At 41.1% G+C, this 18,455-nt stretch overlaps 1 protein-coding gene across 4 annotated transcripts in view; it reads right to left on the reverse strand.

Moving 5' to 3' along the window:
- pard3aa (par-3 family cell polarity regulator alpha, a) overlaps window positions 1-18,455 on the reverse strand; it is a 408,352-nt gene that overhangs the window by 183,439 nt on the left and 206,458 nt on the right. For all 4 annotated transcript variants that reach the window (XM_053493817.1, XM_053493816.1, XM_053493815.1 and 1 more), the window contains 2 exons: window positions 16,579-16,718; window positions 13,835-13,963 (listed from right to left, as the gene is read on the reverse strand). In XM_053493817.1, coding sequence (XP_053349792.1) covers window positions 13,835-13,963; window positions 16,579-16,718 — 269 coding nt within the window. The remainder of the gene's footprint in view (window positions 1-13,834; window positions 13,964-16,578; window positions 16,719-18,455) is intronic.

An 18,455-nucleotide genomic window follows, 5' to 3' on the forward strand; every position in this document is an offset into this window, starting at 1 on the left:
TTGAAGTCGTCTATAAATGCCGTCCGATTTTACGCCTTCATTCACAAGAAATTTCATCATAAATTCTAGCTTGACTTGAACGGCCCTCCTATATCGTATTTCTGTGTGCAGTTGGCTGGGAAATTGTTGTTGTTGTTGTTGTGTCTGAATCAGTAAAAATGATGAAATATCAGGTTTTGACTAAATTCCTCTGCCAATAATCTTTTCTGACACTTGTACTCGTGTGTCATAGTGGAAAAAATATATTTTACCAAAACAACAAGAAAATATTTTAGATGGCCTTTCAATCACTCATGTGGAGTAAGGAGCCAGCTTAATAAATGCGTGGTGGAAACAGTCAATCTGCCGGCATGTCTAAACACTTGCGTGTTCTGCCTCAGGAGTTGCTCGAATTCTTGAACGCTTGCGACATGGTAAAATTGACATACACCTGATAACTATTTTGATAATGATGTGATGGCACGAATATCTCTGACATTTTCACAAACAAAAACTAAGTCCTACATTACTTGTGACATGTTCAGTGTAAATATATTTAGCGGCAAATCTGAGCATGTTAAGCCTTCTCCCAAGCCGCTACGCGTACTGTAATGATAACAAATTACATCATCGTCTCGTGTGCAAAAATAATTACCCGCCATGTTGACGTAAAGCGAGTGTTTGCAGCGTTTTATAGTGGAAACTGTAAACCACAGGGTTTCCCTAAAAAGTCTCTATACATGCAAGAAATCAACATAATTAAACAATTACATGCAGAACAACCAGATGTGTCAACACAAGTTCATCAAAGAGAGGGAGAGATGACGCTGTGTGTGAAATAGCAATCATGTAGAGAATGTTTTTTTTTTTTTTTATGTTTTCGGTATTTGGTTGTTCTGCAACGACGACACTTAACAACAAACCTGCTAAAATATAAGGCAGGAACACCAATCAAAACCATAAAGTGATAAGCATGCATACACAAAAAAAAACACAAAGCATGCTGGAGAATGCCAATCGTCTGGCCAATGCAGCTGCAGCGAGGGAGCAAGGGAGCTCGAGATGCAGTCGAGTTATTAGGATGCAGCAGAGCACCAGAGTTCATTTTAACCCATCCTTTGCCAATTCATTCCAACACAGTTGCCATGGCAACCCAGACAGCTCTCCTCAGACAATAGCTGGACTCAGGTAGCAGAGGAGGAGACAGGTGGAGGCAGAGAGCCTGCCATCGCCCTCCACCCAAACACCCCCACCACCATTAAAATACCGTTTTCTTTCTCTCCTTGTCTCTCTCTCACCATTTCCACACACTCAGACATTCTTTTTCTCGACCATACAGCTGTCAAAAGCGACCGCATGCTCACAGACCTGAATGCCGTCTGTCTTTCTCCAGGCATTGATTTTGCTCTTTGTCTGCCGTGCCTGGTTTTTGTCAATGACTCTGGAGAAAGAGGATTCACAAGCAGCTCTGCTCTGAGGTGTCAGGGGCTGAATACGACACCCTGATGAGGTGTCGTACCAGGTTTTAGGAAGGGATGATATTTACAGTGTCATGACTAACACCGGTTTTTCAGGGATGATGACATTAAAGCATCATGCAGGACTTGGGGAGAAGAGGGCGGTAAACAGTATCTGAAGGTGACATGAGAAGGGACAAGGTCACAGTAAGACAAATATAAAATGCCACAATGCACAAGGACCATACAGGATATACGGTATATGACACAAGGTGGCCTTTGACGGACAGCTCCAGCATGATGGTTTAAAATGAATATACTGTCTTTTTTTTTGTTTAATACTGTATATATTGACGCTTTAACAAATTATTATAACCTTAACACCACAACAGAGTTAAAAAAAAAACAGAAGCAATGTTTTATTATATACGCCGACCTTCTAGTTGGAACATAAATGGCAGGTTTATACTGTATTTCAACACCTGGGCGAAAAAATGCTGCCGTTTCTATAGTAACACCTTACACACATGAGCAGCTGCTTCACATAAGGCAACCTAAAGCTTAGAAACGGTGCATCATGTAGCAAAAAAATAATGACATGCTGTTCATTAAAAAAAAAGAAAAAATGCTTGATTATATATGCAGCATTTTTAAAATAACGCATTTTTATAATGCATCATAACACATTTACGTCTTTAATTTTGCACAAAGTGAATGATATTGCTTTGAAGGATGGAAATAAAGGTGATCAAACTTCTGCACATGTCAGAAGTTCATCCAAAAATAGATAGGAATGCATTACTATTTAAAGCAAACAAACCAATTATTATTATTACTGTATAAATAGGTTGCTGCCGTGGTTATGTAATTTAACTTAACAATTAATGTAATAATAAACTGCCAAGCCATTTGGGGGAAACTCGTACACCGATTATTTAATAAAAGGTGTCCAGGAAAGCCCCTACGTTTTTATTTTTTTTTGCTTTCTTAAATAAAAAAAATGTCACACTTGACCACGCATAGGGTTTTCCCAGACCGCCACAAATCCTGCAGATCAGCGAGTCTGATTCGAGACGGGGCCTGATTCTGGTCCAAGCATCAGTGCTGAATCATGCTTCTGAGTCAGAAAAGCTAAATCTGGATTTCCTGAAGCGAGGACCAGAGGTTCAGACAGCTGTACTTTCACAGCCAAAACCTCCATGGCAACCGAAAAATACCGCTTTCCCAAACATTCCACAGGGTCGGCGCAACCGCTAGAGTGGACACAGGGGAATAACGTCTTCAACATTATCGACATTATATACTGTGTATAGCCAAAGGAAATAAACCTGAATCTCAATTACATCTTACAATGCTTGTTTAAGAGCAATCTTTTTGGTTTATGATAAGACAAGCGTCGTACAATACACAGGCATCTATTAGGTTTATAGATCTATGTCTATGTGTGTGTGTGTGTGTGTGTCCATGTCCTGCACCACACAATGTATTAAGAGAGAAATCCTAAGCTATGCACTCGCATATCAAGAGAGATCCAACAGTCTGAGAGCATGAGCAGAAATACTGCTATTTAACTTTTTTTTCTAATACAACACAATACGTACATTACTACGTACATTACTGACCGAAATATGTGAAAAGTAGATTTTTTAAAACATTTTTACATGAATTTTTTGCTCAGTGATTGGTGTCACATTTTAAGTTTTAAACTTATGTGTAAGTATAATAAATGACGTAATAATGTGCAAGACATGGTGGCTTAGTGGTTAGCACTGTCGCCTCGCACCTCCAGGGATCGAGGGCTCGATTCCCACCTTGGGGTCTGCGTGCATGGAGTTTGCATGTTCTCCGCGTGCTTGGTTCCCTCTGGGTACTCCGGTTTTCTCCCACAGTCCAAAGACATGCAGATTAGGTTGACAGGAGATAAAATTAAAATTGCTGTAGTGTGTGACTATTGACGGGAGCTCCTACTATGATTGTGTAATACGGAAAATACAAAAGGTCACCACTGGCATCCACAGTTCCTAGTTGAACTACAGGGGTTCCCTAGATGGATGGATGGATGGAACTTATTTATTTATATATAAATTATTTTTAAATCAATTTTTTTTTTCAAAGCAGTAACACATTTAAACATATTGCCCAAGAATTAATGCAGAATATTGATTGTTAAATATTCAGGATATTAAATATTTACTTTCTGTGTCTTGGATATTTCACAATTTTAAAATTTTCTATCTATTTCCACTTTAAGTAAAAAAAAGAAAAATCCCAGACTTTTGGACCCCACTGTAGAGCTATATAGGTATACTCACTTTCACTAGCCATCACACTGAAAGCGCATATTCCATCCAAACACACACAGGAAACCATTTAACGTCCACACATACACATACACACACACACTATTGTGCAATGTAGTAATGAATTCATTTATAATCAGACAGGATTTGGATTCATGCTTCATTGCATGCCTTCGTTTTTCGCGGACCAGCGAGCATTCAGCTGTGCATGCTAGAACAATTTTTTAAAAAAAAAGGAGAATTTAAAAAAAAAAGAAGCTTTGAGAGACAGTGGACAGAGACTGTCAGTAAGACGTAAAGAACAAAATGTAGAGGTGGGAAAGCACATTGTTTCTGTTTCACACAACCTCTCAGACTTTCCCCTACGCATCCACGACTGAACCAATTAGCAGTGTTCCATCCGCGCTCTCGTCTGAATGGGCTAAAGACATAAAGGTCACTGGAAATAAATTTAAGTGCATAAAAGAAATCAGTCAAGTATATAATTGCAAAAAGGGTTTTGTGCATGATAAGTATTTTAACATCATGAATTTCTTCCCCTCCCACAACTCCCCCCCTCCTCGGTTCTTTCCAGACGAGCGCTGATAAAAAAAATTAAAAAAAGTGCATATAAAACACCTCGGATTAATGTGGATTTCAAGCTTTCAGGTACAATTAAGCTAGAGAGAGAGAAAGAGAGAGAGAGAGAGAGAGAGAGAGAGAGAGAGAAGATGGAGAAAAAAAGTAGGTGAAAGGAAAAAAAAACAAAAAGTAAGCTTAAAGGTCACAGGCCTGTTAACATTGACTAATCAGGGAGTCCTTACAGTCAAAGTAATTCTCAGATTATTCCTGAACGAGCCTGACTAGGTCATAATTACCATTTTAAAATCACAATCGGGTATTTCTATTTTTAATGGCATCCCAATTTTATACCTCGCACATTAGCATGCACGGTATCAAGGCTTCGTTTGAATGGTAGGCAAACAGCGGGGCGCGGGGTGGAATTGTTATGGAAATTGCTATTTTGGATCTTAAAGAAGGCGCGCGATGTGTGCAGTAATGCAAATTAACCCTCGCTGAACACGCAGACTGGGAAAGACCTGCAGGTACAGTAGGACAGGGTGTGGAAAATGATTCCAGATGGCAACTTTAATCACTAAATGAATTTAATAGATTTAAATGTCATTTTAAAGACCCATTAACAATACACTTATACTTAACATCTTACAGACTAGCTCTATACCTGTAGTCTTGTTTATGATCTCATGATGTGGTGGGATAGACGGAGATCCTCATTTCAACTTATGATGTTTTCTCCGGACATTAACATCTTTAGGGATCTCTATACTGATCAAAGCATCTGATAAACATGACTTGATTAAAGCGATGCCACTCAGCACCGTGTACTGTACATCCCATTCGGTTCAGCCTTGCTCGGTCCGAGATGAGCTTTCCCAGAACAGCCCATGCGTGTCCCTCCAAATGGCCCGAACCAGCTTGTTTATCAGTGCTCAACAATAATGCCATGCCAGCAGTCAGGCTAATTACTGCCACATCTGCTCAAAAAAAAAAAAAAAGGTACTAAACTGAAACAGGTGCCAGCTCCAAACTGGTATACAAAAAAAAAAAAAAAAAAAATTGCCCATCAACAAGCCACCATTGTCTTCCAGTGCACTTAGCAACAGTAGGCTTAATTACTGAAAACGCCTGGCTCATCCGCTTTGAACCATGCCACGACTTTTGGCACGTTTCTAACTCTAATAACCGTCATCAACAATACAGGTGCTCGTCTGCAGAACTGGAACAGAGAACGTCTAAATGAGAAAGAAGGATCGACAGGGAAAACAAGGGGAAGATTGCCGAGGGAGGAAAAAAAAAAAAAAGACAGCCAATTGAAGTTAAACATCTCAAGCATGGGGGATAGATGGGTATGAGGGTAATTTTCACAGCAGGGACACCAGACAATGAGAGACACTGAAGACGAAAGAGGGGTTTGATTGGCGCTCCAACCTGAAAATGTCACACTGACCATTGGAACAATCAAGCAGGAGGAGGAAAGTGTGAGTGATTGCTGGTAAACATGGTGTACCATGCATTTACTATACTCTGGATGAGTGAAAGAGCCTGGAAGACACCTGCGCCAGGACATTTTAGGAGGAGTTTAAGCTTAACTGAGCGTTCAAATCACTTTCAACACTTTCGCACTTAAAAGTAAAATCCTATCCAGCATATATATATATATATATATATATATATATATATATATATATATATATATATATACACAATATATGTATACACAAACTCAATATAGATCAACAGTACTATCCTATTAAATTTATATTACTAATATAGGTTTTTATAGAAAAGCATAAGTATTTGCAGTTTGACTGTTGGAACTGTAATCACAATCATCCACAAACATGACTCTCACATTACAGGAACTCGAACAGGAGTTATTGTTACAGTCCTGACCTCGCTCCACGCCATTTCCAAATGTTTCGGGCCATTAAAGGAGTTCCTGGGAGGCCAGGGTTTCAGCGTTGATGGTATTAAAGCACTAGTGAGATGTTGTGTTGAGTGCATCAGAGTAGAAGGGATTAGGAATTGTATAGAGAAATAAAGTGAGTTTTTACTCTGATAACACTGTTGTCCTGGTTTGACTTGGTACCGTTTCCGAACACGCCACTCGTTTTTAAATCCAATGATAAAACTGTTTCTCCTTTGTCTAATTATATTCCTTGTCCTTAACAGAGGAACAGGTCATGTGCAGAGCTACTGTATACGCCTGAACAATTACGTATCTGAAACGGTACCAAATAAAAACATTATCATTTATATCTTGCAGGATTTCCAATGAAGGAAACTGCCGGTCAGGGATTTACATTTAGTGCCTTTCAGTTTCCACATCATCTTTCAGGTAGACTGAGAAAGCTCGGCTTCTCCGCCATACTAATTCATACACTGTCAAAAAGACACATCTCCCTGTTCCTGTTCACTGGGATTTTGACTCTGTTTTTCGCCTCTCTGTCCAAAGCCCAGTTTGCCCTCAACCTGAAGTGACACCTGAAGGTGAAGGAAGTTGGCTGGATCTGCTGGAGAGGACTTATTTGCACACTGTAGGCAAAACTTGCTGAATATGACCTCATCCTGACTGCAAAGCAGCAGAACTCAAAAGCATAACTCTCTAAGACGGCTAATTATATTAAAGCTGAGCCGGGGTTGGGGGTAGGGAGGGGAGGGGGGTGGACGAGGGGGGTAAAGACACCGCTCTCCATGTCTATGACTGCAGACTCCGACCTGGCTCATCACAAGCATGGATGACACCCACTTAAGTTTTTCATCTTAACTTTTGTCTCAAATCACGCTGTGGACAGCTCACTGGCTCTTCCTGCGAATATTATGCTGAGGTGAGCTAAAGGACAGGGCGGAAACGGGACAGATACTCAGAGCTGGCACAGAATTGGATGAAGTGGCTGAAGAGGTAAAAAGGATGAAAAAAATAATTATAAAAAAAAAAAAAAACGCCAGTCCCACAAATCTTATCCAAACCACACATTCCTTTATTTCATGCCACACTTAAAATCAGGTATAAAAAATAAATAAATAAAGTCGCTTGCTACCAACCCATGAGATGAGAGCTTTAAAAAAAAAAAAAAAAGAAGGGGGCGCAGCGTGTGCCTACAGACTTCAGCACCACAGTCAACACTCGGCGGGTCCGTCAATATTAATAAATAATTCCTTAAGCTTAGCACCCTCTAAAAGTTATCCTCAGTGTGCTTCCATCAATACGTCCAATAAAAGCTGGTTTAAGAGAGAGTCTCATTCTCTGCTCACAGTTTAATAAATTGTCCTTCCCACTTTTACTCCTTTTGGCCTGCACATTCAGCACAGAGGAAATGACTGGGGCCATAAATGTTAAGACGTGACCTTTCCTTTTTGGCGCTTGAGAAACACTGTGGTTGTGTATGTGCGCCTGTGTGCACATGTTTCTTGTGTATAAAATTATTTAAGAAAGTGAGATATCATCTACTGTGAATAATTGTTACCATTCGAGAACGCGAGCAGTAAAGGTCTAACGCAATGACCTAGATATTGCACAAAAGGAGGCCTGTAAGAAAAGTTCACGGAGCTGCGCGAGATTTTCCGAAAAATTTGTATAACCGGGTCATTCGAATGCTATTAAGTTGATTTAACGACACATATGCTGTTTGACCTTCTTTAAACGTGTCAAAACACTTACTTTTCAAACAAAACTCTTTCTCAACTGTCGCGCGTTTCAAGAGCATCTGGGTGAGAACATCCTGCTTCCCATCCCGATTGAAATAATGCACGCTTCCCTGATATGACCCAGGACAAGAGACAGGAACTCTTAAAACTCCCTTGACGATAAACTGCACATGTCCCAGCTTAGATCTTAAAATAAATAAAGAAATCTAAACAGGTCCAGGAGCAGAGCTTAGCGCGTATGGACAATAAGCAAAGCTAGGACGCTCCACCGTCAGGCATCTGTCTGGAGCTGGCCGTGCTGGAAAACATAAATCCAACTGTCAGTGCTCAAATTAATTGCGCAATTAAAATTCTCTTTGCTTGGCAGCCCTGGTGTCTAATGGATCTCTGACAAGTGCGATCTGATCATAAAGAGGACTTTAATGCAGTGTTTAATTACTACTCTTTGCTGAACTGAGACGATGCCGCGTTCGCTCCGCCATCCAACGATCTGGCAAGCTGCTTTGCATCAGATCCGCAGCCGATTTCATCGAGTTGCACAAACGCCTAGGATTGCCACGCAACAATGATGCAGATGTGCGAGTGAAAGAGAAACAGCTGGGTGGTTCTGAATAATTCTTTTAGGCACACCCTGTCACTCAAAATGCCATTGTAAATAATAGAAAGGGTAATTTTTTTTTTTTTGACTATAAAGTATACAGATCAGGATATCGGTATAATATATCGCATTTTTCATGGTCAATCTTAGATATTACGTTGTACACAACTGATGCATTTTATGAACCTGTTATCAAGCTGTTCACGAATTGCACCCATTGTGTTAGGAGGAAAGGAAATCCTAAAAAAAAAAAAGGGCCATACATCCAGTATACTGTTGTACTAAGTACACATAAAATAGTAAATAGTACCCTAGTTATAAAAGAAAAAAAATTGGATAGCACTTTGAATTGACATGGCCTTAAAGCAACACACAGAAATGTGGATAAAGATTTATAATTGATTTCCGTCAACAGTGAGATAAAACTCCCTAAACTGATACGAGGTAGAAACCTTAAGAAGTGAACAGTACTGTCGTGGAAACAGCTGTACACAGCAGCACAGATTATACCCCATAACTCAGACTTACCCTTCAGTATGTTGGTTTAACACTATCATAAATATAAGTACTTTGCATTCGCTTACAATTTGCATTCTGTGCATGCTTTATGGAAAATCGCAAGACTGTCTCTTTGATATTTATCGCATTACATCTGGACTGTGTATACAAGTACGTTGTTATGTGTAGATATCAAAAATGTGGCTGATTAAAAGTGTAACAGGTTTAGATTGGTGACATATGTTGCTTTGTGCGCTCTGTTTTCCTGGACGACTTTTAAACTGGCAGAGTTAACTATGCCACACAGCCTTTTTTCTTTCTCTCTCTCTTTTTTTTCCCCCATTCTCAGTGCCACACTTTTAAAATGGTATCGGTGGCAATAAACCGGTCTGGCTTAACCGAAATTCAAACAGATGCTATAAAAAGCCGAGCTGCATGGTGAGCTTCTGCTCATTACCAGATCCGAACACAGCGGACACGGCTGAGGCAACCTTTCTCTGGTAGTGAGGGCTCGCTGCTGCCAATTCCGACTCAACAGGTGAAAACCTGGGTGTTGTCATTTTCAATAAGCATTCAGTGACTGTGCTCGTGGAACGATTCATTTTCTCCCTTCTTTTTTTCTTCCCCCCCCCCCCTCCTCCTTATCCTCCTGTCCGGCGTGCTTGCTGAGGCATGACATTGACTGATTTATTCCTCAAAAGAACGAGAAAGAGATAAGACAGAGTGTATTCTCGTGAAAGACAATATGCGACGTGCGCCCGTCGCTGCGGTTTAGCGGCACAGACACATCCGCGGCAGCGAACACACCGGATGATAAAATGTGCTGATAAACGTCCAATAGTGGTCAGGTGGCCCACAGCGGCGTTCTTGTTTACGCGACGGAATTGTGTGGCGAGTTGTTATAATGCTCTCTGCCGCCTAGCACGCTGCAGGCCATATTAGACTGAGAGGTAATTGCCTCTGTGGACATGAATAATTCAAAGGTGTGTGGCCATGGCCTTGGAGCGAGTGTGAGTGTGTGTCTACAAAGTGGGAAGATGTCATTAAGTGTTGTGTCTTCGCGCGGCCCCTCCGTCCTCGCGCTTATCCCAGGTTTGTTTTGGATTTTGGACTGCTGATTTTGATTTCCGTTAATCGGCAGGGATTTCCGATGCCCCAGAGCCTCAGACTCTTATCCCAGCTGTCTCATCTGTTGCCTTTATATCCATTCCAAGCAAAAAAAACACTGCCTGGATTTTTTCTGAATCAGCTGCATCTTTTCCAGCAAGTCTGCAAGTTTGAATCTCAACAACGCTCGTACAACCCGAAGACAACTGGACAAACTGGTCATAAATTCAGCGTGGGAAATCATGGTAGTCCTCGCTTTCCCGTCCATCACGGAGACTTTTCAGCCAATCAGATGTTTAAAGGAGCTTATGTATACAAAATGGCTGATGAGTGCGCTCCCCCTCTAAGAATGTCTGCCCTGGCCTATGATGGGAAGAAAAATAAAATTCAGCTCACACATTCCCAGACTGGAAGCTATTCGGCAAAACAAGAAAGAAAGAATTGACTCAGACTTAATCATGAGGAAAATTGGATAGAGGGAAAAAAAGTAACAAAAACACTTGTTTAGCATGTAAAGAGTTTTATGTTTTTTGTTTTTTTTTGTTTTTTTACCCCGCAGGAGCTTTACAGTCATGCAATATCATTCCTCAAACATCTCTTATCTTCTCTCGATCTATACAGGCAAATTGCGTGCTATAAATACCACGACACAGGATCACACCATATCAGCATCTCCTTACTTAGCCAAGATTTAAGTGTTTGTGTAAATTCCCCAACATAACCCGGCTGTGTCCTCGCTGCACTGGTCTCTCACTCCCCTCGACTGAAACCAATCCTCCCTTCAACCTCTCTTCAACTCCTCTTCAAGGGCAGCGCTCCATTGATCCGAGCTTCACTAGAGTCTCTCTCTCTATGTCTCTATGTCTCTTTCACTCTCTTTTAGTCTTTTTTCCCATCCTTTAGATGGCGAAGGCTGGGCGCGAGCGTCAGAGCTCATTTTTCAGCGTCTCCCTGTGGACCTGCTCACACTGTGAGTAAAGGTTAGAGCTGACACCCTTTTCACTAAGTCACTGTCTGTCCTGAGGAGCATCTGCCCAAAGCCTCCGTACTCCCCCGAGCTCAGGAGAAGGCTAATCGTATGCACAGCGCAGAAGCCGCGAGGTGAATAAATAGCATGAGTAGTTCTGTTAATGCCATTCGAAGCCATATTAGACTTTCAAAGGAGCTCTAAGGGTATGTGCAAACTAAAAATGTTATATCTGCAGTTTTATTATACAGCATAGTATTAAATAAAGTTTGCACTTTAATATAAGGTGGGAAACAACATCTATAAATGCCTAAATGCAGTTTTCCTTTATTGTCTGGAGCACTCTTGCCCAAAGTGTGGGCCACGGCCCCCTAGTGGGCTGTAAGGGTACTGAGGGTGGGCGAGGAGACCCTCATTCTTGATAAACAAATAAAAAATAATTAAAATTTTGTAAGTAGGTATAAAATTCCCATAAAATATTTATAATTAATTATTCACATTTAAAAGGCAACAAGAAGTGATTAAATTATGTTTTGGGTTTTAAATCACATATTAATTATTTATCTTAGTCTTGAGCGTTGATAAGAGTTGTGTTTGATGGGTTAGGGTTAGGGTTAGGGTTTAGAGCTGGATGACATCATCCAATTAATTAACGAAGCACCGAAGTGTCCCAAAAATCCCCATACATAGAGGGAATTGAGACATTTTAGGAAAATGTAACAGACACTTCAGGTCAAGACTCCCAACCTCATCAATGTCTATTAAAATAAAAAGGTAAAATATTAATGCTACACAATTCTAATTGTTTTACAGCTGGGCTCACAGGCTGCTGATGGAGGAAAACAATAAGGAATATAGTTGCAAGCAATGATGAGTGTGCCTGAAAGACAGTGGGCCAGAAAGAGAGTGGCCACATGCATTTAAAGGGGACATACTGGGGATGTCACTCGATATATGATGTCACTCGATATATAATGTCAAGCAAATTTATCAACCACTTTTCAGCATAAATTTAAGGCATTGTCACGGCTGGCCAGTTTGAAATGTCAAAAATCCCTTAGCAAATTAGCATCCTCAATGTCTTGAGACTATATAGGCTGGGTTTGGTGGCGATCATATAAATTCCCTAGGAGGAGCGTATTAAATTGATATACTTAGGTAGGGGTAGTTAACACCACCAGCAGCCTCATTGGCATCTATTAAAATAAAAATGTTACACAATTCCATAGGTTTTACAGCAGGGCTCACTTATTTATCTGCTGCTGATAGAGGAAATCTATTAGGAAAATGAGCAGTAAAAAAGTCCAATGATAAATTTTTGCCATCCAAATCATTTCGTTATTTTATTTTGCACTTTATACTCCCTTACTTCCTCACGTGCTTACTCACTTGTTGGCTGCAGTCCATATTAAACAGTCCTTGTTAGTGCCTATACATCACAAAACGCATCACTCGCCATTAGGAGGCAATAACCTCATTGTGTCTGAAAGGCGCTAATTACCGTGTCATGTATCGCTTATCTCTGGCTGCTTCACAAAAGAGCGGCTCAACCGCCGGTCTCTTTATATGCTACACCAGACGACAGCCAACAACAGCATCCAACTCTCTGCTCCGAACCATATAACCTCCGTCTGGAGTTCCCGCAACGCACCGAGCTTAATTTGGAACTTTCTCGAGGTTCGGGAGCACATTGTTTCCACCGTCCTTTCAGCCAACGAGCCAGATTCACCCCCTACGACCACATCATCCAGCCATCTAACCCGAGTCCACTCGACCACACACACACCCACCCGCTTTGAAAACATCAGAGGAAATAAACCGCCATTCTCCTCACTCTCTCCGCTTTGTCTGCAATAACCTTCAGCTGGGGAATGACGTCTCACTAATCTGATTTCTATGAACATGAGGGTATGGATTATTGAGATGCTTTAAAGCTGTACTGAGGGTGTTTTGAGCCAAAGCTCCCTGAATGGTAATGTGGCAATGAGAGTAATGAAGCGTCCAACTCGCTCTTTCTTTCAGTTCGTCTCAAAGCAAAACACTAAAAGCTTTGAAAATCACAGACTGAAAATGATCCATAAGCAAAGAGGGACGAAAAAAAGGAGAAGAGAAAGAAGGAATTTGGGACAGAAAGCGAAAGAAAGCTAGGAGAGATGAAGATAAGGACAAACAAAAGAAGGGCAAGAATTCCTATATGCTTGAAAGGGAAATGCTTTGTGTGTGTGTGTGTGTGTGTGTGTGTGTGTGTGTGTGTGTGTGTGTGTGTGTGTGTGTGTGTGTGTGTGTGAGTGAGAGAGAGAGAGAGAGAGAGAGAGAGAGAGAGAGAGAGACGTGTCACAGCACACTCACACTTTCTGAGTTTCTTTTCATTACACTGCATTCTATAAAGATTATCAGTGTAAGTAGAATACACATCCTTACTGCATCAAAACTCATTCGGCCCTAAAGCTTGTGCGAAACGCAGAGGGAATTAGACTGCACTCAAATATTTCATCAGTCAGTCCGTGAGACACACACAGGGTGAAACCTTCTAACTTAAAACCTCATTTTCACCCTCATTATTCCAAATACAGCTTCTCGATCGGTTCTGAGAAATCAGCCAAAATTTATACGTATAACAAATGTATAGTCAGGAAGTGTGATTCCACATCTGATTAAATTAACAATGGAAACTGCAGAAGTGAGAAATAAACATGGTGTGTGTGTGTGTGTGTTTTACCACTTCACGAGGCAGGAAGGCATCCTCCTGTCGGACGACCAGAAGGCTAACAGTGCCTCCCATTGGAGTGGAGCGGAGGAGAGACACCACCTCTTCCTGAGACTTCCCGTTCAGATCCACGCCGTTCACCTAAACACACACACACACACACACACACACACACTTTACTGCATTTCCACATACCAAAAATATATCACTTCTTCCTTCTTTTCATTTATACAGTTGTGTGAAAAAGTGTTTGCCCTCTTACTAATTTCCTATTTTTTTGCATGTTTTTCGTCATGCACGTCATGCAGTTTTTAAATGAAAGTTTTAATATTAAGGGAAATCAAAATCCAAAACTACAGTACATAGCCCAGTGTGAAAAAGTATTTGCCCACGCCTGTTAATACACCCAGGCCTGATTACTGCCACACCAGTTCACAATCAAGAAATCAAAAGTTCAAATACAAATTGGAAAGAAACAAACACTTTAACATCACTGTGTAGAGAAAATGTTTGATCTTACATGGTACATCACATGTCGATTGTAATATATTGTGATCATAATGTGCGGGAATATAACCACTGTATGGACTTGTTAATGGTATTCTTTACAATAGAGCGTTGATTCATTTCTACATTAATACCGCTTCAACCGGTATACAGCATCACTTTGACCCTATCCCAGGAAACTTAGGGCCCGAGGTGGGGTATACCCTGGATAGGGTGCCAATCCATCGCAGGGCACACACATACAGTACACACACTACAGGCAATTTGGGAACACCATTTAGCCTAAAATGCGTGTCTTTGGACTGTGGGAGGAAACCCACCAAGCACGGGAAGAACATGCAAACTCCATGCACACAGCGGCAGGAATCGAACCTGGTCGGGAATCGAACTCAGACCCTGGACTATATTACCTCTCGAGCAGAGCTTTTCTTAAAAAAAAAAACTCGCAGTACTCTTAGTGCGTGATCTAGTAATAATTTATTGCCCGGGACATTAAAGTGCATTAAGGGTGTTTAGCAAATGTCTTAAATGTAAAATCTATTGCGTAGTCCTGCTGGGAACCATTCGAATCAAATATCTCAAGCGTATTAGAGAATAGTTCTAGAGGAAACAATAAGAGAAATAGTTGCTTTCGGAAAAGCAAACAATAAAATTTTTAAGACGGTTGAAAATTGAAACCTTTGGGACACGACATAATTAAAAACACATGTGACCTAAATAACAACATGAACCATTTTTTTTTTCGCATTTTAAATTAAGGATCAACAAACAGTTTGGACACAAGGACAGAAGTAGTGCAAGTTAACTTCAGCCCTTATTCGTCACATATACATTACTGCACAGTCAAATCCTTTATTCTTGGCTTCTCGTTAGTAGGCCAACACATCGAACTGAGGAAGTGTACAGAAGTGGAACCTGAGATGATCATCTTACGTTGCCGAGTTCAATATGTTTTGAATTCTAAGATGGATGTCTTCACCATGCTAATAGTGTGGTTTTGTGACTTTGTCAGTTTGTTCTCAGATCTGCCGTTTTCTTTTTTCCATCTTGACCCTAAATTCACGCATTGCGGTCACATCATTGCTTCTTGCAATATCACATGAAAATAAGGTGCACATGTGTTCCTATTAAACTGGCGTCCATAATATCTTCTATCATTTTTTCTCCCTGACACAATTGCATATACTTTATATGTCCAACTGTCTGATTCTTCCCTAAGCGACAATCCATCTTAAAATGAGTTAAAAGCATATTAAACCACCACACACCCCTTTAAAGAATAATAAAAGGCATTTGGATATTAAAGAACAGAAAAGGCAAAACGCTTCACTCCTGCATCTGGGAAGTCAACCTGCTGATAGTGAACACGCCCAAACATGGTTACAGACACGGTGTAAGTGTGGGTTCTGACTGGTCTAATTTACACACCAGCGTGACCGTGGCGATGCTGACGCAGGGTGAGTGTGTGCACAGCGGTGAGTGTGTGCACAGCGGTGAGTTGATGGAGCCAGGTGAGTGTGTGACTGGAGGCCGGTGAGATCTGAGTCAGCCTCTGCAGAAGGCATGGCTTCAGGCTCGAGCTCCAGCACTGACACAGGAACATGCAGGTGTGCCACTTTATTACTAAATTAAACGGCCACCTTTAAAATTACTTCTTTTAACCTCTTAAAAATACCTTAGTAACAAAATTAACTTATATAACTTTTTCCATTGTTTTGCATCTGTACTCCAGACGTAACTCATCATATCTTTAAGCTCTAACATGGTAAATAGTCAAAAAGAGTTAAAAGTAGCCCTGAAACACCGTCACTGAAAGGAGGAATCATTACAAATAATCAGGAATAGTTAAAAAAAAAATAGTTGGAATATTTTTAATTGGAATATTTAAAATTCTTTCATCAAACCACATGTCGATATCCAATTTAATCAATTTAATCAGCACTTTTTAAAAAATGATCTCCTTGCTTTTATGTGCTACCTGTGAGACTTTTCACATGGACATCTTCGGTCTTTGCTTTTTCTTCCTTTTTTTTTTTTTTTTTTTAAAAAAAAGGCCAAGACTATGAGCAAAGACCGACTCTTCACTTCAGAAATTCCAGCCTGAGATTCGAGAAGCATGAAACAGAAAGTGAGAGTATGACTAAGGAAAAGCCACAGGTACAGTTTAAACCCATGCAAGAAGCTCCTCTGCCATAAGAAACACAAAGTTCTTTGGAGCGATAACAGCTGCTACATTTTCTTCTTCTCACCTCCAGCAGACGGTCGCCGGCTTTCAGGCGGCCGTCTTGAATGGCGGCTCCACGGGGAAGGATGTTCTTGACGTAGATCGGGGCGGAGTCGCCTATGGGGACGTCGCGTGACGTGATGCTGAAGCCGAGTCCCTCCGGACCTGAGAAAAGCAGATGATTATCAGACAAAGTAAAACATCAAGCTCACATCTCAACACAAAAACGCTTTACAATGTTAACAGACTGTATCTGGAACAGTGCAGTCTAACTACTCATGCACATATACCGTAAAAGGTGTGTCTTGCTTCCGAAAATGGTGATTCCTGAAAACGCTTTGATATAAACACGCATACAGTATGCACACATGCTATGACTCAACCACCGAAACCACTGCAGAAGGCATTATATTGGCCGCAGTAAAATTACAGCCCAGGCTAAAGCCTGAAAGCTACTGTATCTAATAACCAATCAGAGTCCATCAGCAGGGCTATTTTCAAAAGCTTCAGGCAAGTGGAAAAAAGCAGGTTGCTGTGTGCTCCATTAGAGCAGAACTGGCCATATGTGAACGCACATATCAAAACCTACCACGCTCTAAACATATGACCAAACTGCAACCCCTAATGAAATGTTCAAGGCCCATCTGTGATGAGCACGGCAGATTTAGCTCTGTCTGAAGCGATGAGACATGAAGCGCTCACGAGTATAACAGGATGGTGACAGCGTATATCCGAGTCTCGGAGTCAGACGAGTCGAGCGCAGGAAGTACAAGACGCTCGTTACAAGGCCAAGGTAATGCGGCCTCTTTTTGATGGCGCTTGATGCACTGAAGCATCAGGCAAATTGAGCTTTACAGCTTGCCACAGACGCTACTAAATCCTAGGGAAATGTTGTTAAGGGTTCAGGCATGGGGTCTCTAAAGCAATTTGCTCACCATCCACAAAGCGACCTTTTTGGGAGAGGCAAATGAATATAAATGGGTCGGCTGAGTGAAGCCGGAGAGCGCTATAGAGCAGGTCGGAGCAGGGAGCGTACGGCGGCACTGACCTTATCACCAGAGCGGCCCTGCATTACTCAGAGAGCGCAGACGGGCGAGCGAGACGATGCAAAGAGCGATAGGAGCACTGGGATATGTGTATCTTCATTTTAAGTCACATTTATAGCCATCAAGTCAGGCTACTTGGACTATTTGGGCCACTCAGAAAGCACCGCTCTCGGACTTCTCAACCCAGGGGAAGAGTAAACACGCGGCACTAAAACATACAGCGGCCTCGTTCGGATCCATCTTCGCTGTTCATGGGTCTAATTTTAGACTTTGTGTTGCAGAGAAGAGGCAATCAGAGTCAACAAGATTGGCCTGAGAGGTTATTAGAGATAATCCAATGTGCTTTTTCCAAGTCTTAGGACATTAGGAGAGTCCAGCGCTAATGGTGCTCAATCAGGTAATTAGAGCGATGCCTCTTCAACAGCCGGCTAATTATTCACTGATGTCTTCACTTCCTTTTATTTGTCCCGGGAACGTGAATTTAAATCGATGGTGGAGGAAAAAATGTTTTTCTTTCCAAATTAGGCAAAAAAAAAGTCCTGATTTTAAACAATGAAGTTAACTACTGGTTAGAAGGCAAAAAGGGCCGTTATGACCGAGGTGAAAATTGGGTTCTGCCTGGTCCGTTATTTGATTAGGACAGAATGATTAATAAAGGAAAATAAAGAAAGCCCTAGCCATTACAGATCCTGTTTAACAACAAGAGGAAAAAAAAAATCTAAATAAATTACCAAAATGAGTCTCGTTTAGAAAAAGCCCAAATTGGCCATTTCACTGGCCTTCCAGAAACCAGCCATGGAGGAAAAAACAAACATGGCCTGCTACAGAAATCTGAACGTTTTAAAGAGCTTAGGCT

This window comes from Clarias gariepinus, chromosome 4 (genome assembly GCF_024256425.1).
Source record: "Clarias gariepinus isolate MV-2021 ecotype Netherlands chromosome 4, CGAR_prim_01v2, whole genome shotgun sequence".
NCBI lineage: Eukaryota > Metazoa > Chordata > Actinopteri > Siluriformes > Clariidae > Clarias > Clarias gariepinus.